Source organism: Pelodiscus sinensis, chromosome 16 (genome assembly GCF_052426305.1).
Source record: "Pelodiscus sinensis isolate ZL-2025 chromosome 16, ASM5242630v1, whole genome shotgun sequence".
Lineage (NCBI taxonomy): Eukaryota > Metazoa > Chordata > Testudines > Trionychidae > Pelodiscus > Pelodiscus sinensis.
In genome coordinates, this window is record NC_143067.1 from 21,185,345 (window position 1) to 21,208,067 (window position 22,723).

At 41.6% G+C, this 22,723-nt stretch overlaps 1 protein-coding gene across 3 annotated transcripts in view; it reads left to right on the plus strand.

The window, feature by feature from the left end:
• The window catches only part of RBM27 (RNA binding motif protein 27), a 53,100-nt gene extending 38,852 nt beyond the window's left edge, over positions 1-14,248 (plus strand). For all 3 annotated transcript variants that reach the window (XM_006128556.5, XM_006128557.5, XM_006128558.5), the window contains 3 exons: positions 5,069-5,155; positions 5,635-5,745; positions 7,393-14,248. In XM_006128556.5, coding sequence (XP_006128618.2) covers positions 5,069-5,155; positions 5,635-5,745; positions 7,393-7,479 — 285 coding nt within the window. In that variant the 3' untranslated portion in view covers positions 7,480-14,248. The remainder of the gene's footprint in view (positions 1-5,068; positions 5,156-5,634; positions 5,746-7,392) is intronic.
• Positions 14,249-22,723: the final 8,475 nt, after the last annotated feature.

Genomic DNA, 22,723 nt, shown 5'->3' on the forward strand with positions numbered 1-22,723 from the left:
ATCATTTTGTCCGGTTACACCATCCCATTCCTTTCCAAGCCTTCTATCCACCCTCTTACTCCATCCCTCTTCCGGGACACCTCTCGTGACACCCTGCTCCAACAAGAGGTGCTGCACTTATTAGATCTAGGGGCTGTAGAACTGGTCCTACATCAGCACAGAGGCTTCTAGTCCCGTTACTTTTTAACTCAGACATTGGGGCTGCGTCTAGACTGGCAAGAGTTTGTGCAAAAGCAGCCACTTTTGCACAAAATCTTGCCGTCTGTCTACACTGGCCCCGAGTATTTGCACAAGAACACTGACTTTGTACTGTACAAAATCAGTGGGTCTCGCGCAAATACTCCGACACTCCCACTCGGGGATAAGCCCTCTTGCGCAAGTATTCTTGCGCAAGAGGGCCAGTGTAGACAGCCAAGTTGATTTCTTGTGCAAGAAAGCCCGATGGCTAAAATGGCTATCAGAGCTTTCTTGCGCAAGACAGCGTCTACACTGGCATGGATGCTTTTGCGCAAAAGCTAGTCTTTTGCGCAAAGGCACATGCCAGTATAGATGCTCTCTTGCGCAAATACTTTTAACGGAAAAACTTTTCCGTTAAAAGTATTTGCGTAAAATCATGTCAATCTAGACACAGCCCGGGAGACTGGAGATAAATTCTAAATCTGTGCAATCTGAACAAATTCATCAAGACACCACACTTTTGCATGGTCACTTTATATGCCATTAGCCCAGCATTGCAACAAGGGAACTGGTTTTCAGCCCTCGACCTCTGAGATGCTTATTTTCATATTCTGAGATATCCTGCCCACAGAAGAGTCCTAAGATTCATGGTAGATCCAGATCACTACCAATACCAGGTCCTACCTTTTGGCCTGTCTACAGCGCCTTGAGTTTTCTCCGAAGTGCTCACTGTAATCACAGTGCATCTTCATTCCATGGGAATAATCATAGTCTTCTGTCTCAATGACTGTCTTAGATTCCTAGAATAATAGGACTGGAAGGGACCTCAAGAGGTCATCGAGTCCAGCCCCCCGCCCTCAAGGCGGGACCAAGCTCTGTCTACACCATCCCTGACAGATGTCTATCTAACCTGTTCTTAAATATCTCCAGAGAGGGAGATTCCACCACCTCCCTTGGCAATTTATTCCAATATTTGACCACCCTGACAGTTAGGAATTTTTTCCTAATGTCCAATCTAAACCTCCCCTGCTGCACTTTGAGCCCATTACTCCTTGTCCTGTCCTCAGAAACCAAGAGGAACAAATTTTCTCCTTCCTCCTTGTGACACCCTTTTAGATATTTGAAAACCGCTATCATGTCCCCCCTTAATCTTCTTTTTTCCAAACTAAACAAGCCCAGTTCATGAAGCCTGGCTTCATAGGTCATGTTCTCTAAACCTTTAATCATTCTTGTCGCTCTTCTCTGTACCCTTTCCAATTTCTCCACATCTTTCTTGAAATGTGGCGCCCAGAACTGGATACAGTACTCCAGCTGAGGCCTAACTAGTGCAGAGTAGAGCGGCAGAATGACTTCACGAGTTTTGCTTACAACACACCTGTTGATACAACCTAGAATCATATTTGCTTTTTTTGCAACAGCATCACACTGTTGTCTCATATTCAACTTGTGGTCCACTATGACCCCTAGATCCCTTTCTGCCATGCTCCTTCCTAGACAGTCACTTCCTATCTTGTATGTATGGAACTGATTGTTCCTTTCTAAGTGGAGCACTTTGCATTTCTCTTTATTAAACCTCATCCTGTTTACCTCTGACCATTTCTCTAACTTGCTAAGGTCATTTTGAATTATGTCCCTATCCTCCAAAGAAGTTGCAATCCCACCCAGTTTGGTATCATCTGCAAACTTAATAAGTGTACTCTCTATCCCAATATCTACATCATTGATGAAGATATTGAACAGTACGGGTCCCAAAACAGACCCTTGAGGAACTCCACTTGTTATCCCTTTCCAGCAGGATTTAGAACCGTTAACAACAACTCTCTGACTACGGTTATCCAGCCAATTATGCACCCACCTTATCGTGGCCCTATCTAAGTTATATTTGCCTAGTTTATCAATAAGAATATCATGCGAGACCGTATCAAATGCCTTACTAAAGTCTAGGTATATGACATCCACCGCTTCTCCCTTATCCACAAGGCTCGTTATCTTATCAAAGAAAGCTATCAGATTAGTTTGGCATGACTTGTTCTTCACAAACCCATGCTGGCTATTCCCTGTCACTTTATTACCTTCCAAGTGTTTGCATATGATTTCCTTAATTACCTGCTCCATTATCTTCCCTGGGACAGACGTTAAACTGACCGGTCTGTAGTTTCCTGGGTTGTTCTTATTCCCCTTTTTATAGATGGGCACAATATTTACCCTTTTCCAGTCTTCTGGAATCTCCCCTGTCTGCCATGATTTTTCAAAGATCATAGCTAAAGGCTCAGATACCTCCTCTATCAGCTCCTTGAGTATCCTGGGATGCATTTCATCAGGACCCGGTGACTTGCTGACATCTAACTTTCCTAAGTGATTTTTAACTTGTTCTTTGTGTATCCTATCTTCTAAACTTACCCTCTCTCTGCTTGTATTCACTACGTTAGGCACACCTCCAGACTTCTCGGTGAAGACCGAAACAAAGAAGTCATTGAGCATCTCTGCCATTTCAAAGTTTCCTGTTACTGCTTCTCCCTCCTAACTAAGCAGTGGGCCTACCCTGTCCTTGGTCTTCCTCTTGCTTTTAATGTATTTATAAAAGGTCTTCTTGTTTCCCTTTATGCCTGTAGCTAGTTTGATCTCATTTTGTGCCTTTGCCTTTCTAATCTTGCCCCTGCATTCCCGTGTTGCTTGCCTATATTCCTCCTTTGTTAGTTGTCCTAGTTTCCATTTTTTATATGACTCCTTTTTTATTTTGAGATCATGCAAGATCTCCTTGTTAAGCCAAGCTGGTCTTTTGCCATATTTTCTATCTTTCCTACACAGCGGAATTGTTTGCTTTTGGGCCCTTAACAACGTCCCTTTGAAATACTTCCAACTCTCCTCAGTTGTTTTTCCCTTCAGTCTTGCTTCCCATGGGACCTTACCTACAAGTTCTCTGAGCTTCTGAAGGCTTCATCACAGATAGTCCGCACACATGACTGCAATATCCATACAGTGCTTTCAAAATGTAGGCATTAGAATAAAGAGAAAAGTCTTCTATCCACTCTTCCCAGAGAATACAATTTATCTGGGCCCACCTAGATTCCATGGCAGCTCGAGCTTATCTACCTCACAAAAGGTTCCTCACTATTCAAACATTGGCCAAAATGATTTATTTCTCCTCTTGCACTACAGCCAAGGACTGCCTATAACTTCTTGGTCACATGGCAGCTATGACCTTTGTACTATCACTTGCCCGACTTCACATGTGCTGCCTACAGGTTTGGTTTTCCATGGTGTACAAGTCCCTAAGACACTCCATGTCATGCGAAACCAGCCAATCTTTGCATGGGCGTTCCATTTCTTCAGCATTCCTCCTGGTGCACAATTACAACAGACGCTTCGCTCACTGTCTTGCTTTAAATTTGGTTGAGGGAAATTATTTTTCATCAGTTTGTGTGTGTATGGTGAACTTGATATTTACTGGATAAAAATTTAATCCTTCAAAGCCCAAATATAACACTTGCCATATCTGATGTATCAGCACTGCAGTTTCTATGGATGTCCAATTTAGTTGATTTGTCCAAACACCCTCCTCCCTGAATTTTTCTCTACTTAAACACTTGAAATAAACCTCTTGTAGTGAATAAGTCTGTGGAGTGTGGGTGTGTATAATCCACATTGTTCTTCAGATATATCAACATCTTCATCCACATGATTTTCTCCCAGTAAGCATTTTTCCATATGACACTTCATTCTTGCAACTAAGCCTTGCATCATCATCTTGTACTGTTTATACTTGACGCATCTTCCTTTCTTACCCAGGGAACGAATTTCTTCAAGATACTATCAGGTAGTGTCTCTCTTGAGCCCAGAAACCATGACAGTTTGTCTATGGCAGAAGTGTGGAAGAACACAGGAAGCTCTGTGTGTGATGAATGTCTTTCCTTTCTTTTTCCAGTTCTCTCCTTTCTATGCCGCCTTTGTCTTTTCCTATATATTGTGTCTGTGTCTTTAAGATAGTGACTTAATTAACTCTACTGCCATGCTTGGCCCAGGTCCACCACCATGTACGCACAGAACAAAAAAATGCTTTATAGACCATGTCTTTCTTTGCATTTGTTACTTTAGCCTGCTGAGAAACAGAAAGTGAAAGCCCAATTCGTTCAAGAAGCAAGAGCCAGTAGTTAGGCTAGGCAAACTAGAGACAGAAATTCATTTTTATGTGATTGTAAGTGTAGGTGTAGCATGTTTGTGATGAGAATTAATTATAACTGTTATTTTTAAACAAGACATTTAGTATTGTATTGATTTTTAAAATTAAAAATATGTAAATTTAAAAAATATTTAAAAGCATTCATTTTTATCCATCCTGTTCATTAGTTACAAAATGCAAACATCTGATTGATCTAGTGATTATGGATTGATTAAGCTTCTGTTTTTCTGGCAAAGTGCTGTGGAGGTAGAATACTTAGCAGGGTGTGCTTTGTAGCTAGACTATTTCCTTTTTCAAAGTAATGAACTTCAAAAAGAACTACTTTGAGACTAGAGAAGGTATGTGATGCAGAAGGTGTAGGGGCGTGTGTGTGTGCGTGTGCATGTATAGGATACATTGGGGGGGAGAATTCTTAATTCTCTGGTAAGTGAAGACCCCATTTTGTGTGTGGGGAGGGTCTGTGTTCCTAGTTGAGCGGTGAATTTTAAAAGCATGTAATTTGTTTATTTCTTTGGAGACAGGCTCCAGGCTATATAGCACAGCTGAATGGTAAAGCTATGACACCTTTCTGGCCTCAAGCTCTCTTCTTAACACCAAAAAGCCATATTTAAATTTCAGATTTGAATAGACCCATGTGATAATGTGATGGTTTGACCTACTAGTACATCTGTTTAATGGTGGATTTTTTCTTATTGTACACCTATTTCACAGAAATTTGGAGATATTGAAGACCTCCAAGAAGAGGAATCTCCCTTAAGTGTCGTTCTGACTTTTAAGTCCCGGTCAGAAGCTGAAAATGTAAGTTCAGTAAGAGTTCCCTTACTGTGGCTTTAGGATAAGAATTCTACTTTTTCCTAAAATGTACTAGATGAACTTTCTTCAGGGTGCTTTGTTCCATACCAGTCTGGAATAGACAATGTGGATATTTGTTGCCATTAGGTAAATTGTAGGTGAACTCAGTATTAGCAGAGATTCAATGCAAGAATCTTCCAACCAAGCAATCCTTCAGCCCTGTTACTGTTCCCAGAGAGCCACTTTGCATACAGTGACTCAGCCTATTAAGCGCTGTATTGAAGTTGCTGCTCAGAAATAGTTTGTAGGAGTGGGAGGTGGTAGTTGTGTAGCATAAATCTGGAAAGTGTACACTGACACTTTTTTGAAAGGGATCACCTCTTCTGATTAAAATATTTAGCTTGCTTTTGGTTACTTTGTTTCTTAACTTTTATGAACCATATGTTTTCATTCCCTTTTAAAACACATCTAAAATAAAAACCTAGGCTGCTAACCAAGGATCAAGATTCAAAGACCGAAGACTACAGATATCATGGCACAAACCGAAGGTACCTTCTGTGTCCACAGACATTGAGGAAGAAGAGTCCAAGGAAGAGGTACTGTAGTATATTGGAATAGTGATTTATCCATTTTCACAGGATTCCTAGTACAGTAGGAGTTTTGGTTGTACACAAGGTTTTCTCTATTTGCTGTCTCAAGATATTGTGGCAAACTTTACAGTATTTCTTACAAGATAGAAATGTTGAAACCTTACTCAGATATTGCACCTGTGCATGCATCCTTGAGAGCAATTGGTATTTTTGAGTAAAATATGTATAAGTGTATAAACTATCAGGACCAAAAAGCAGTTGAGTTCTCTGTGTGCTGATTGCTAAAGATACACATCGCAAGTTCTGATAATGAGGTAAATCTCTTCGTTTCTAGTACCAGATTGATTGCTGTTTGTTTGTTTTGCCTGTTTTGGGCACTTATAAATGGTGGGTGGGTAAACAAACTTTCTGGATAAACAAACTTGCCTTAACCTGGTCTGCCAATGAAAGTACTTGTTTCAGAAAACCAACTATAGTTAATAAAGGCTTCTCAGATGCAGTGTAGTATTAGATTTCTAAACTAAATGTTGATTCCTTTCTGCCCTTTTTTCCCCCTAACAATGGGGCAAAATTCTTTATAAATTTTGGTAGAAATAATTGTTCACATCTCAAGATGATCTTATCCCTTTGACTTGTAAATTACTAGATATTTGCAAGGTGTCTGGCTGTGGGGAGCAGGCTGGGGGCAGGGAGTCAGGCCAGGAGGGAGGGGGCAGGAGCAGGTTGGCGGTGTGGGGTCTCAGTGGAAGGGGTGAGTGAGAGGGCTGGGAGTGTGGGATCTCACCAGGCCGAGCAACCCTGGGTCTCTGCCTCCTGGGCCATGATTGCCCCATCTCTACTCCTCCCCTCCTCCCCCCCACTCCGAGCCACTGGTTTTGAGACTGCTCCAGCCTCTGAGGAGGGGCCAACACTGTCCCTGTTCCTCCCCCTTTCCCCGGCCAGCCCTGGCTCTTAACCCACCCCTCCTCCTGCTGTGGAGGGCTGGGCCAAGGCCACCCAGCTGCTGGAGAGGGGGTCGAGGCCACCCTGGTTCTCCTTCTTTCCAGCCAATCCTGGCTATTCTCCTCCACTCCCTCGTGGCCAAGGCCGCACCAGCTATGGCTCTCCTCCTGACTGCTGGGGATGGGAGGGCTGGGCTGGGGCAGCAGGCACAGCCCCAGCTCTCCACAGGAGAGGAGCAGGCTGGGAGTGGGTGGGACTTGGCTCCTGTGTTCCACAGGAAAATTTTTGAGAGAGTGTGTGCTTCCTCAGACCAGCATGCCATCCTAAACCAAGCAATAATTAAGTGAGATAATTGTTCATGTCGCTTGACAGGGTGGGATATGACATATTGTTTAACCAAACCATAATAGGAATATTACAAATGTATTCCACCTGTAGTAAATAATTGTTTCCCTTAAATGAAAACAATGCTACTGTTTTTTTTGCAACATACTTGTGTTATTGAGGAAGGGACACAGCTTCTTCTTTAGAGTCAATGCATTGTATTTGCATGTTACATGGGGAATTTAGAAGCCATTATGTAAACCAAACCCTAAAATAATATCAAGACACTGCTGTGGCAACTGCTTTTTATAGCAATTTGCCTTTTGCGTATAGAAGTGCATTAATGTGTCATCTCTAAAACCAGACTACAATTTTGTTTTCATCCAGGAGACTGAAACCTCAGATTTATTTTTGCATGAAGATGATGACGATGATGATGAAGATGAAGATGAATCCCGTTCTTGGAGAAGATGAAACTTGATTTGGAATTGTATAGTTTTAGGAATATAGTTTGAACTGCAACTTTTAAAAAAATATATTTAAAAAGTTGATGAGCCAAAAAATTTTACTTTCTTTTCTTTGCAAGATACACATAGATTTAAAGTGAAAACAAGTTTGTGATACGAACATGTCAGATACTTATCTGTGATACTAGGTTAGCCCAAGGCCCAGTGACTTTTTGCAGAGTTATAAAGATCATCAGTGGTAGCGGTCTTCCTATGGAGAAGAAACTCATCAATATTGACAAGCCCTTTTTTTCATGCCGCCTGTATTATCTTTTTTTAACGTTTTGCTTTATTATATATAAATGAAAAGATGTTACAGGTTTTATTTAGTAATATTTTAGGATTGCAGGGGAGAGCTGCAGACACATTTTCATTGTGTCAATTGCTTCATGCTTGCTAACTCCAAAAGTGTAGCATTTTTTTACATGTGGAGACAGCTATTACAGGAAATATTTGTGTCTGAATTCATGTTTTCTTCAAGATCTGTTTTGAGAGCCACACAAAGCGTCAGTATAGAAGACCCCAACTTTTCTGTATTTTACTGTTTCGTCTTCTGTTTCCTCTTGCATACTTTAACAGGGTATTAGTATGATACTGCCTGGTGCTAGTTCACTGTAAATTGCTTTAAATCCTATTTCACTGTGAAACATTAGCAGTGACACTGATATCTGGGTCACTAGCATATTGTTTCCATTCTTTCACTGTCGGTGTGAGTTCCTTCCTACAGCTTAAATACAAATTTCATGCTTAACGCAGGCTGTTGATGTATTGCATTGTCAGTATTGGTAAATGTCAATCCTGTAAAATTGTATAGAGTTCTAAAATAATCACCCATGAGAACAGTCTTCTCCCACTATCCCATCACACCATAATGTGACCAGATCTGTCACTTCTATTAATAATCAGGCCAAACCCATACAGTATTCAAAATAAGATTGGATATTTTTTTTTCTGCCCCATCAAAAGTAAATATCCCACTCAGAGGTTTATACTATACCAGCACTTTAAGTGATATTCTTAAGACTAGTGTTTAAAACTCACTTTAATATATAAATACAAATAGTTTTTCTAAAGTGCAGTTTAATTAAAAACACATTATGAAATTTTCAGTTGTCTTGGTCTCTATGCTATTTTAAAACAAAACAAACACCAAAAAAATAATGGTGGTGATTGCGATAGAAATGGGACTAATAAATTTAGACCCTTGAGAGCCATAGATCTTCATAACTCTGTTATGTGGGTCTTGGTGTTCATGAATATAAATACATTGTTCAGTATGCTTTTTCCTTTTTTCTATATCCATCTGTACTGTACACTCTGTAGAGTAGGAGTTCTCTGTTATGTAAGTAGCCGTGTAAAATTATGTCTTTGTATTCTGAATGTCAGTTTGGAGGAGCAGAGCAAACATACTGCACCAACTGCTGGGATACTTAACAGCTTTGTTACATACATGTACCAAATTCATACATTCTTGGCTTTCGAAATGATATATTGCTTTCAGAGATTTAGCACACCCAGAGTATTTGGCAACTGGTTCCTGATTCAAAGTACTCACAACATGTACCAGAAACTTTAATTTAGGCTGAACGAAGCAAGTTACTTGAAGTCACATTCTTTCAGGTTGCCCCTTGTATGCTTCCTCTCCATTGAAGTATCCCTTTGCTGTGATTACGTGTAAAAGAAGCAACAATTTGATTGCTTAAAGTTTGTGTCAGTTGGAGGGAATATGTCCTTCAATATTCCCCCCCCCCTTCATATTAAGACTTCCAATTTCAAATTAAATACTGCATTCCTAAATGCTGCGTTTTAAATTTAATTTATAAAGGAATGATGAGAAAGATTAATACTTTGAACCTAGAAGACTAATCCTTGCTCTTCTCCTACCACCGCTCATTTTCTTAATGTCTGTGGCTCAGTGTATATTTTGAAAGATCCGGAACAGCAAATGTTTGAGTCCTGATGGTTTAAAAACTGCTAGCGGGAACAAAGGATTTATATATTTTTTGTACAGAGTTTTTTCTTAAGCTGTATCATTTTGTAAATATTTTGCTTTTTTGTGTACTAAAAACTACCAGCGTATAGATTTCAATAAGAATTGTTGTATTTTTGTATTTGGAAACTGAAGATTACAGTGAATGAATGAAGCTGTAAGAGAAATGTCAGTAGCCTTTGACACAGTTAAATAGATTGGGGTTTCCTTTTCATATGGTTTTAAACTCTAAAAGGATACACCTGATTGACACATTTTGGTCAGATAATACTTTTGCACTTCCTCCTATGTATTGGCTTTGTTAGTTGGGTGAGATAGGTGAGAGGAAAGGGTGGAAGTTGTAGTTAATGGGCCTTGGAGAGATTTATCTAAAATTTCCTTTGGTATATACATTGGTAGGTAGCCTTACGTAAATCCTCAAGTCACATCCCAAACAGGGCTTCTAAGTGTTGAAGCATAAAAGTGAGTTGTGCTTCTGAAATTAGCTTCTGTATTAAAAACATGCTATTATATTATTTTGGAGTATAAGTGATGGGCATCGTAACAATAACTGGTTTAATTTGGTATTTAAAGAGTAGGAAAGCTGTTTAAAAAATACCTTCATTTTGCCAAAGCTAGATCTCTCTCCTTGTGTTGTATTTTAGGGCTTAGTAGGTAATACTAAATTTGTTTATTTTAAGAAGGTAATTGAGAGTGAACATTTTTATGGTAATGTTTTATTTTTATTATGAAATTATACTGTACACCTTTAGAAAGTACAGTTGACATAATTCATAATCATATATATACACCATAGAAAATTTAAAAATAAAATGTTACCACACTAAAGCCTAGTTTACAGACAATACAACTGTAAATGCTAAACATTAAACCTTGGAATGAAGAATTATTCTTCATTCCTGTATCATCAAATTAAGTTCTGAAGTATAACAGCCCATGAGCTGAAAAGAGTAATTTGAAAACACATGCCCATTTGTGATGAAAATGTTTCAACAGTTTTTAACAAAATCATGTGAAAAGGAATATAAGTTCCTCTTGTTGTATAGTAAACTTGTACTATAGTTTTTACAAAATTGTGAACTTGTGTAATAGTAAAATAGGAGATATTGTTGAATTTCTAACTGTTTATACATTTAAATTCATATATGTAATGTTTGTTTTATTGATTACAATCTGAATTTCTAAAATGCATGTTGACTTTTTGCAATAAAGATATAATATGGAATGGTTCAAGATTTACAAAAACAAAAAAGAAAAAGCTACCAATAACGCTAACTTAAAAAAATTGGAAAACTGAAGAACCATTCCAAAAAATTACAACCATCACAAAAAGAGCTATATCACTTTTCTGAAAAAAGTGTGTGTGTGTGTGTGTGTGTGTGTGTGTGTGTCTGTGTGTGCGCGCGCGCGCCCTGTATGTGCAGGCTCTTGCTTGCTTTATAATTCAAGTTAACAAATATTGCTGAAACAGCTTGAGAGAAGATACACTTTCTGTGTGGAGAGTATTACAGGTCTTTAAGAGCCAATATGAAGTAATGTGGTCAGCAAACTGTGAGTATATTTGTGTTTTTGCAGAAAATGGCAAAGCATTTCATATCTTTCATATAAAGGATAAACTAATTATTTTAGTGCACTTGTGCACTGAACAAAATGAATTCAAATCCATCGATCTTTTGGAACAACTGAAAATACAATAGTCAGATAAAACTACAATGTGCCAATTGTAAAATCAAATTAGAATGAGCTAATGCAGAGTGAGAACCATTGTTGGTCTCATTTGTATTAAATCTTTAGAAAGGCTTGAAAGTCCAATTTAAAAGTGGAGAATTATTTTATACACCTACAGCCCGTTTGATCAAATGCCTATCACCTGATCTTTAAGATGGAGTGCTATCAGAGTACAAATAGGGTATAAATAAAACGAAAGTCTGTCACAATGTAGCCTCACCCTATTAATCTATCTGTTCATCAGAATTTGTCTGCCATTATCCCCAGTCTTAAATCCCCCCCAGTCAGCTTCCTTAAATGCCTCTGCATCTTTTCCTGTGTTGCCCCTTATACATGGGGAAAAGTAATTCAACTTCATCTAATCCTTTTTCCAATTACTACTTAGCCATCATGATAGATCAAATTCTACAAAACCTTGCTTACCTGGCAGGTTGACTAGCTGTGACATTTTCTCCCCCTCTCCCTTTTTACTTCATCTCACTTTAAGCAAAAACATATAACAGTCTCCATGCTTATTCACTGGTGTGTTGTATCCCTATTGCCTCTGCCCTATCCTTTGTCATTAGTTTGTAAGTACAGGTTGAACATCTCTATTACGCATTCTTTCTCGTTCAGCAACATCTGTGGTTCAGCCTGATTTTAAGTTAGTCAATATCCACTTACCATGGATGTGGCCCAGATTTCTGTGGTCCCATAAAGTTTGTTTACATAAAGTTTGGTGCTATAATTTACCCCAAAATGTCTTCTCAGAGCCTGTAAGAAATAGGCAATATTGACCTTCTGTGGTTCAACACATTTTCTGGTTCAGCATCAGTCACGTCCCGAGAATGCTGGACTAGAAAGATTCAATCTGTACTTCAAGGTAATTAATTACTTCTCTAATATTTTGACAGTATTCTGCACAATGGGTCCCAATCCCTGTTGCGGCCTTTATGCACTACCATAATAGGAATAAGTCTTGTATTTGGTGGATCTTGTTTCCTCTGCCTCAATATAAAGTGTTAGAGAAGTTCTCAGTATCTGCCTTATAAGAGAGGGCCTTTCATTCAAAATCTCTTGAAATAGGGATGTTTAGGGCATGAGATTTGGAACTGAATAAATGATTGCCAAGAAAACAGAATATGTTTCTTAAGCTAGAAAAGATGATAGAAATCACCCTGCATGTATTTCATGACTCTCATTTTTTTTTCTCTTGTGTTTTGCAGATCTTTTGTATGGAAAGATAACTGTCTAGCACCTGGATTTTAGAAATGTTAGCGCCTTTCTAGTATGTGGCAGCTACACTTATGGTGGAGAGGAAAGCATTCTTTAAAACGTTCATGGCGACAGCAAGATGCATGAAGGAATATATTAACAGAACAAATGTGGTAAACTCGTTTAACTCAAAGATTTTTACATTATACGCCAACTATTGCTTATTAGAAGACCATCATGTCTCTCCTATGCAGAGCTAGAATCTGACTAGCTTATATAATTAATAAAGAAAAATGTGTATAGAAGACCCTTGTGCTTTGCGGAATTGCTGTTTGCTTTTCTGCCTATTCATAGATCTCCTGTCCCAGCCGAGGAACTCACTGCGGCTCCCAGCCTCTGCAGTGCATTTCCTGTGGTGACTCTGAACCATGGGGAACTCTCCCCTCAGCTACAAGGAGCCATAGTGTTCTGCACAGCTCCTGGAAGCCACATGAAGCTCACTGCAGGGGCCAGGAGCTGCAGCTCCCAGTATTAGCAAATGTCACTATTCGCAGTGGATGCAGGAATGCATCCACCACAAATGGTGATGGTTTCCTGTACTAGCAAATATTAGTCAGATTCTTGATACTTGTTACTAGGGATGTGAATGAGTAACTGGTTAGTCTCTAAGGTGCTGCAGGACTAATCTTTAAAAAAAAAAAAATTACAGACTAACATGGCTACCCCGCTGCAATAGTTGACCAAAGTATAATGTGAAGTTCCTTAAATGAAAATGTATATAAAGTCATATTGTCCACTTTTTTTTAGTGGGGCTTTATTTATTTATTTAATTATTTATTTTTAAGAAATTTATTGTTGATGCACCTAGTTCCATAGTCTTATATTTGTCTAGCCAGCAAGATGCTAGGATAGATAAAGAATGGGGTGGAGAACAGGGAGAATATTATGCCATCATATAATTCAGTCCTGCGGCCTTGTCTAGATGTGTAGAACTGATCACCCCATCTTTTTATGACAAGTTTTATAAAGGTAACAGCTGATGTACTATATTAACAACTTTTTAAGACATTTGGGTTCTTCGTGATGTTGGAACTTAAAAAGTTGAATGCTATGGCGTGCATTAAATGCATCAGGCTAACTGCTAGGTGTTAAAATATAATTGTAAATGGGGAATCATCAAGTATGCGTGTCTCGTGTCTGGTCCCACGGGGATTGGTTCTTGGCCCCATGTTTAACATCAGAGACCTAGAAGGAAACAAAATCATCACTGACGTTTACAAAATTCAGTGGTAAATAATGAAAAGAAGAGGGCTTTGATACCCAGGTCTGCCAGCCAGATGAATTTGTATCTGTGCAAGCACTCATTATGCGTCATAATACAGCCAAATGTAAGATTGTTCATCTGAGAACAAATATTATAGGCCATATTTATAGGATACGGTAGACAATCCTAGGAAGGTTCTGAAAAAGATTTGAGGGTCATCATAGATAATGTAGTTGATCTTGTAGTTGATCTTGAGCTTCCACCGCAAGGCTGTGGCCAAAAGTTCCAAATGTGATTTTTGGGAATCTTGTGTAAGAGTGGAAAGTTACTTTACCTCCTTTATTTGAGGAATGGTAAATAATGAAGGTCACTGCTGGAATACTGCATCCAGTTCTGGGGTTAGCAGTTCAAGAAAGATGTTGAAAAACTGTGATAGAAATGTAGCCGTGTTAGTCTGGGGTAGTTGAAGCAAAATGCAGGACAATGTAGCACTTTAAAGACTAACAAGATGGTTTATTAGATGATGAGCTTTCGTGGGCCAGACCCACTTCCTCAGATCAAATAGTGGAAGAAAGTAGTCACAACCATATATACCAAAGGATACAATTTAAAAAAATGAACAAATATGAAAAGGACAAATCACATTGCAGAACAGAAGGAGGATGCGGGGGGGTGGGAAGGGGGAGGAAGGAAGGTAAGTGTCTGTGAATTGCTGATATTAAAGGTAGGGAGAGTGGGATGTTTGTGAGTTAATGGTATTACAGGTGATAATTGGGGAAACTGTCTTGATAATGGGTGAGAAAGTTCAAAGACTTGTTAAGTCCCTGGTGGTAAGTGTCGAATTTTAACATGAATGACAGTTCAGAGGATTCCCTTTCAAGTGCAGATGTAAAAGGTCTTTGTAGCAGAATGCAGGTGGCTAAGTCATTTAGAGAGTGTCCTTTCTGGTTAAAGTGGCAAGAAACTGTTTTCTCTTTGTGATCTTGTCTAATATCTGTTTTGTGGGCATTAATCCTTTGGCGAAGTGTCTGAGATGTTTGTCCAATGTACATAGCAGACGGACACTTTCGGCACATGATAGCGTAGATTATATTTCTGGATGCGCAGGAATATGTGTTCTTGATCTTATAACTCACTTGGTTAGGTCCAATAATGGTATCAGCAGAATGAATATGTGGACAAAGCTGGCAACGGGGTTTGTTGCAAGGGAAGGTACCAGGGTTGGTATTAGTGTGGTATGTCCTGTGGTGGTTGGTAAGAATCATCTTGAGGTTAGGTGGTTGTCTATAGGAGACTATGGGTCTGTCTCCCAGAGCCTCTTTGAGTATGGTATCCTGTTCCAATATAGGCTGTAGTTTCTTGATAATGTGTTGGACAGGTTTAAGTTGGGGGTTGTAGGTGATGACAAGTGGTGTTCTATTGTTGGTTTTCTTGGGTCTGTCTTGAAGTAGATGGTTTCTAGGTATTCGTCTGGCTCTTTCAATTTGCTTTTTTGTTTCTCTGGGTGGGTAGTTGAGATTTATAAATGCTTGGTAGAGATCCTGAAGCTTCTGGTCTCTGTCAGTGGGGTTAGAGCAGATGCGGTTGTATCGAAGGGCTTGGCTATAGACGATGGATCGTGTGGTGTGTTCTGGATGGGAGCTGGATGCATGTAGGTAACTGTATGAGTCAGTGGGTTTTCTGTAGAGAGTGGTGTCTAATTTTCCATTGTTGATTTGTACGGTGGTGTCCAGGAAGTGGATCTCTCGTGTAGAATGGTCCAGGCTAAAGGACACTCTCTAAATGACTTAGCCACCTGCATTCTGCTACAAAGACCTTTTACATCTGCACTTGAAAGGGAATCCTCTGAACTGTCATTCATGTTAAAATTCGACACTTACCACCAGGGACTTAACAAGTCTTTGAACTTTCTCACCCATTATCAAGACAGTTTCCCCAATTATCACCTGTAATACCATTAACTCACAAACATCCCACTCTCCCTACCTTTAATATCAGCAATTCACAGACACTTACCTTCCTTCCTCCCCCTTCCCACCCCCCCGCATCCTCCTTCTGTTCTGCAATGTGATTTGTCCTTTTCATATTTGTTCATTTTTTAAATTGTATCCTTTGGTATATATGGTTGTGACTACTTTCTTCCACTATTTGATCTGAGGAAGTGGGTCTGGCCCACGAAAGCTCATCATCTAATAAACCATCTTGTTAGTCTTTAAAGTGCTACATTGTCCTGCATTTTGCTTCAACTACCCCAGACTAACACGGCTACATTTCTATCACTATTCTACATGCAAGGCACTACATTTAGCCGTTTGGAATGGAAATCCATCAACCATATGAAGAAACTCGCACAGATACAGACAGACATCATCTTTCTATCCAAGTGCAAGAAAATGGACATCGTACCCAAAGGACTGAAAGTGAACAATCCACTAAGATCAACATACTTCACTGACTACAGTGAAAGACTCTGCCTCACACTATCCAAGAAATTAAGAAACCACCTGATAAGTATTTTATACAAGAAACAGAAAACCATCAAGAATGACATTTCTAACTTAGATCGTCTCATCTCAAGACAAACATCCACACCGACTGACACCTTGCAAGACTTTTGTTCCACCAGACAAGAAATCTACTATACACACTTCTATTCCCTACAACAAAGAAAAGACAATAAATTTTCTAACCTGCTCCATACCACTGGCTACAACAGCAACTGCCTCAACCCACCGAATAATATTGTTAACCTCTCCAGCTACAAACTCAATCCAGCAGAAGAGTCTGTCTTGTCCCGGGGTCTCTCTTTCTGCCCCACGTCCCCCACAAACTGGATACAATTTTGTGGTGACCTTGAGGCTTTTTTTCGCCGCCTCCGTCTCCGAGAATATTTCCAAACCACCACTGAACATCAATCTGATCTACCAGATCCCCCCTACCAACACCAAAGGAAAAATAATTCTATATGGACTCCCCCTGACGGTCGGAATTACAATCTGGATTTCTATATACACAGCTTCCGCAACAACGCACAGACTGACATTATTCACAAACGACAACAAGCGACACACAATCTTAGCCGCGCTGAACACCATGCCATCCAGAGTCTCAAAAACAACCTGGACATTGTAATCAAACCAGCTGACAAAGGGGGTGCTGTGGTCATTATGAATAAGGCCGACTATAACCAGGAGGCAACCAGACAACTCTCGAACACCACATTTTACAAACCTCTCCCCTCTGATCCCACCTTGGACTACCAAAAGAAACTACACTGTCTCCTTAAAAGCCTCCCCACAGCTACTCGGGAACAAATCCTCACAGAATCACCTTCTGACCCCCGACCAGGATTGTTCTATCTACTTCCCAAGATCCATAAACCTGGGCACCCCGGACGTCCCATCATCTCTGGTATTGGCACGCTCACTACTGGTCTATCCAGCTATGTAGACACTCTTCTCAAACCCTTCGTAACCAATACCCCCAGCTATCTCCGAGACACTACTGACTTCCTAAGGAAATTACAAAACATCGATAACCTCCCCAATAATACCATCCTTGCCACCATGGATGTAGAAGCTCTATATACCAACATCCCACATGAAGACGGATTACAAGCAATTAGAAACACTATCCCAGAGGACACTACTGCCAACCTGATAGCAGACCTATGTAACTTTGTTCTCACCCACAATTATTTCCGGTTTGAGAACAACTTATACCTCCAGATCAGCGGCACAGCCATGGGTACACGCATGGCCCCACAGTATGCTAACATCTTTATGGCTGACCTAGAACAACGTTTCCTCAACTCCCGTCCCCTTTCACCCCTCCTCTACCTACGGTACATCGATGACATCTTTATGATCTGGACACATGGCCAAGAAACACTGGAGATATTCCACAGAGATTTCAACAACCTACACCCCACCATCAACCTCAGCCTGGACCATTCTACACGAGAGATCCACTTCCTGGACACCACCGTACAAATCAACAATGGAAAATTAGACACCACTCTCTACAGAAAACCCACTGACTCATACAGTTACCTACATGCATCCAGCTCCCATCCAGAACACACCACACGATCCATCGTCTATAGCCAAGCCCTTCGATACAACCGCATCTGCTCTAACCCCACTGACAGAGACCAGAAGCTTCAGGATCTCTACCAAGCATTTATAAATCTCAACTACCCACCCAGAGAAACAAAAAAGCAAATTGAAAGAGCCAGACGAATACCTAGAAACCATCTACTTCAAGACAGACCCAAGAAAACCAACAATAGAACACCACTTGTCATCACCTACAACCCCCAACTTAAACCTGTCCAACACATTATCAAGAAACTACAGCCTATATTGGAACAGGATACCATACTCAAAGAGGCTCTGGGAGACAGACCCATAGTCTCCTATAGACAACCACCTAACCTCAAGATGATTCTTACCAACCACCACAGGACATACCACACTAATACCAACCCTGGTACCTTCCCTTGCAACAAACCCCGTTGCCAGCTTTGTCCACATATTCATTCTGCTGATACCATTATTGGACCTAACCAAGTGAGTTATAAGATCAAGAACACATATTCCTGCGCATCCAGAAATATAATCTACGCTATCATGTGCCGAAAGTGTCCGTCTGCTATGTACATTGGACAAACATCTCAGACACTTCGCCAAAGGATTAATGCCCACAAAACAGATATTAGACAAGATCACAAAGAGAAAACAGTTTCTTGCCACTTTAACCAGAAAGGACACTCTCTAAATGACTTAGCCACCTGCATTCTGCTACAAAGACCTTTTACATCTGCACTTGAAAGGGAATCCTCTGAACTGTCATTCATGTTAAAATTCGACACTTACCACCAGGGACTTAACAAGTCTTTGAACTTTCTCACCCATTATCAAGACAGTTTCCCCAATTATCACCTGTAATACCATTAACTCACAAACATCCCACTCTCCCTACCTTTAATATCAGCAATTCACAGACACTTACCTTCCTTCCTCCCCCTTCCCACCCCCCCGCATCCTCCTTCTGTTCTGCAATGTGATTTGTCCTTTTCATATTTGTTCATTTTTTTAAATTGTATCCTTTGGTATATATGGTTGTGACTACTTTCTTCCACTATTTGATCTGAGGAAGTGGGTCTGGCCCACGAAAGCTCATCATCAATAAACCATCTTGTTAGTCTTTAAAGTGCTACATTGTCCTGCATTTTGTTGAAAAACTGGACAGGATTCAGAAAGGAGCCACAACAATAATTAAAGGAGGAAAATGTGCCTTATACTGACTGACTCAAAGAGCTCAATCTATTTATCTTAATACAGAGCAGTATGAGTAGAGCCCTACATGGATACAAAATCGATTTCCACATCTGCAGAAATAATCCATGGATATCCATGGGTTTGCAGAGTTCTGAGGAAAAGGAGTGATTTGATTGCAGTCTGTAATTACCTACATGAGTGACAAATCTAAATCTAATGTAAACTATTCAAAAAGCATAGGTGTTTATTATGCTGTCAGAGAACATTTGAGGATACACTGAAAGACTTGAGAAGTTTCTAGAATATGCCAGAATGAGCAAGACTGAGTTGATGGGAACTGCGCCCTTGGTGGGAGCAGGTGCAGCAGCAGGTGGCCTGGTGGGCCAGGTTGGGTGGCCCCTCCACTCATGCTATCATTGGCGCGGGGTCATGGCTGGGCTTGGTGCCTCCCCATCAAGTCAGCAGGTGCAGTGGGGAGCTGGCAGCAACAGTAGTACCATGCAGACCTGTGCCTGGTATGAGCAGCTCGCAGGCTGGGGCTCTGCGCTGCTCCTGTGTCCTGGGGACAGCCTGTCTGGCAGGTGAGGGTGGCAACTCATGATCCAGCTCCTGTCAGTTGCTCCTAATTGCCCTCAGTCACAGACGGAGTGAGCTCCCTCTCTCCTTTTATCCTATCAGAACAAGAATAAAAAGTCTAGTTAGTTAGTTGCTGTTAGTTTAGTTATTTTAGTAGTAATAGTCTCATTATCTAACCAGTATACTGCGGCGTGGTTTCATTGCTGCATCTCTGGTTTATCATGGGTGCCCGGTTTATCACCAGTGTGTACGCAACTTGGTGGTAGGGATTGTGCCAGGGAGGCCCTTCGTTTGCCTGAGGAACAAGACCTAAGTGATGCGGCCCTATGTTTTTCAGCCCTTATTGGGTCTGAACGATGTGGGGAAAGCGCTGGCTGTGAGGGCTGTAGTGCCTTGTGAAACAACAGCATCCAAACCCTCATTTCTCTGTCTCGTCTTTCTCTAGTGGTTAGCTTAGAGCAGTGAGGACACTTTTGGGGAATGTGTCCTTCCCCCAGGCAACACATACAGCAGGAGTGCCTGTCTGGAGAAGTCATGGATTCCTGGCAAGCGTCACATTTTTTTGAAGCCAGGAGATCCTGGCATGGCGTAGTTATATCTTCTCCTTTTTAAACCATGAGCTGTGAGAGGCTCCAAGCGGCACATTGGGCCTGGGGACAAAGAGAAACGGGAGATGCTGCCAGCAGTGAGGCTGCTTGTTGTGCTGCATCCCTCCCTCCCTCGGCCCCCTCAGCTGGTGCCCACCGGGTCATCCCATGTCCTACCCAACCCCACACCTGCCCCCTGTGCCACCCACTCACCTGCCTCACCTCACCATCACATTGTCCTGCCACCACATTGTCACTTCAGCTGCAGTACTAGATCTGAGTCCAGCACAGAGGCCTGCACCGATACCCTTGTTGGCACCAACATCATCTTCCGCACCGCCAGTGGCACCAGCAAGAACTCCTGCTGCCAAATGTACCACTGCAGCACCAGCACCATTGTCGGCATCAACTAAGGCTTAGTTTAAAACTGATGGGATCGCTGCTTCCTCCCTAAGTTCGGAGCCCATCACCTTTTCCCCGGCACCGCTTTCTCCCTCACCGGTGCCATCAGCCCAACCTACTGATGCTCTGTGACATTACACTTCCAGGGAATACTACAGTTGAGCATCATGCCACTCTCCGATACCATGCTCCCACTCGTACCGTTTCCATTGACACATCTCAGTTTCTCCACCTCCTTTAAGGGCCGCTTCCAGGTCACCTATGGGTCCAATGCTATCAGTATATGCCACTTACCACAACGATCACAGGAGCACCTTTTCTTCCAGGCACTCCTCCCCTTCTAGATATTACAACGACCATCACCGTAGCTACTGCACTTATTATGAACACCCTCGTATGGTGCGCTAGTATATGTCACCGAACCACTCTCGACATTGGTCACCTTGCTGCCATCATTCCAACTCCAGATAATGCCATATGCTGTCTCCTGCTCCAGCTGATACGCGCCCTCCCACTCCTACGCAAACTACATCCATTCTGCCACAACAGTCTGACCCTGAGGAAGGTCAGCTGTCCGATTATGAACAGCCACAAGGCATTTCTCCTACAGACCAATCTTCCTCTTCCTGATGAGGCAGTAATTCCAGGGGATGCATCACCAACCAATGACCTCAAGCAGTTTCAGGACCTCTTCAAGCATGTAGGAGTCAGTCAAGAGGTTCAATTGATGGAGGTGCAAGAGAAGCAACACCATCTCCTCAAAAACTTACAGTCCTCTCAAAAATCCAAGGTGGCTTTGTCCATCGCAAAGCTATTCTTGAGGTAGCCAGTGACTTCTGGCAGACCCTGGCCTCTGCCCCCGCTACCAATAAAAGAGCGGACAAGAAATATTTCATCCCTGCCAAGGGGTGGATTTTCTCTTCTCCCATCCCCAAACTAACTCATTGGTGGTCAATGCAACACAGCAAAGAGCCAAGGCACCACAGTACAGAAATACTGCAACGGACAAGGAGAGCAAGAGGCTCAACCTTTTTGGTAGAAAGGTCTATTCCTCTGGGACACTGACATTTCGAATGGCCAATTACGCAGCCCTCTTGGCCAACCATGACTTTAACAACTATGCCAAACTAACCACGCTTATGGAGCAAGCGTTTGCCAGACAACAAGCGACAAATACTAAAATCCATTGTCTAGGAAGGCTATGCATCATCCCATACAGACCTCTTGATTGCGTTGGATTTCTCAGACACAGCAGCCAGCTGTACAGCAACGTCATTGGTCATATGTAGAGCTTCATGGCTTCAGTCAGCAGGGGTTCCTAAAGACCTGAATGCCAAAGTGGAAGACCTCCCCTTTGACAGGCAAAAACTCTCTTTGCTGAGAAAACTGACATCCTCCATACGAGCAAGGACTCGAAAATGACGCTGAGAACACTAGGCATGTATATGTCTCCCTGTTGGCATAGACGCTGCACCCCGTACCAAAGACATTGAGTCTTCCCGTACTTGGCACCTCTGCATAGGGGATTCAACCAGCAGAGTAACCGGCTGCAGGTTTGGCACAATGGTTGATGGCCTGCAAGCTAACCCACTTATTGGTCACCACCAAAACGATGCTCACATCTTTTTCACCACCGCCTGAAACCATACCAGCAACAGTGGGCCACCATCACTACCAATTTGCTGAGTTTTAGAGCTAGTAACATTCAGCTATTGAATTGCCTTCACATCCCTCCCGCCCTCTACTCTCCCTGCCCCTCTTCAGGGACCCCTCTCACGAGACCCTCTTGAAATAAGTACCTGAAGAATTCAGGGGTAAGGGCTTTTATTCCCATTATTTCCTCACCCAGAAGAGATGAGGAGGGTGGAGGCCTACCCTAGACCTCCACCAACTCAACTGACTTTTCAGAGAGATTCAAGATGGTGACTCTGGTATCTATCATACCGGCGTTCAATCATGGTTGGTACTACTCAGTCCTCTACCTACGAGATGCCTATTTTCACATCACAATCCATCTGGTACACAGGTGTTTCCTGAGATTTATTGTCGGAATCAGTAATTTTCAGTACCACGTCTTGCCCTTTGGCACCCAGGGTATTTTCAAAACACTAGCAGTTGTCTCAGCATACCTACGTTCAGCTGGGATCGCCATATTCCCCTGTCTTGACAACTACCTAATCAAAGGCCCA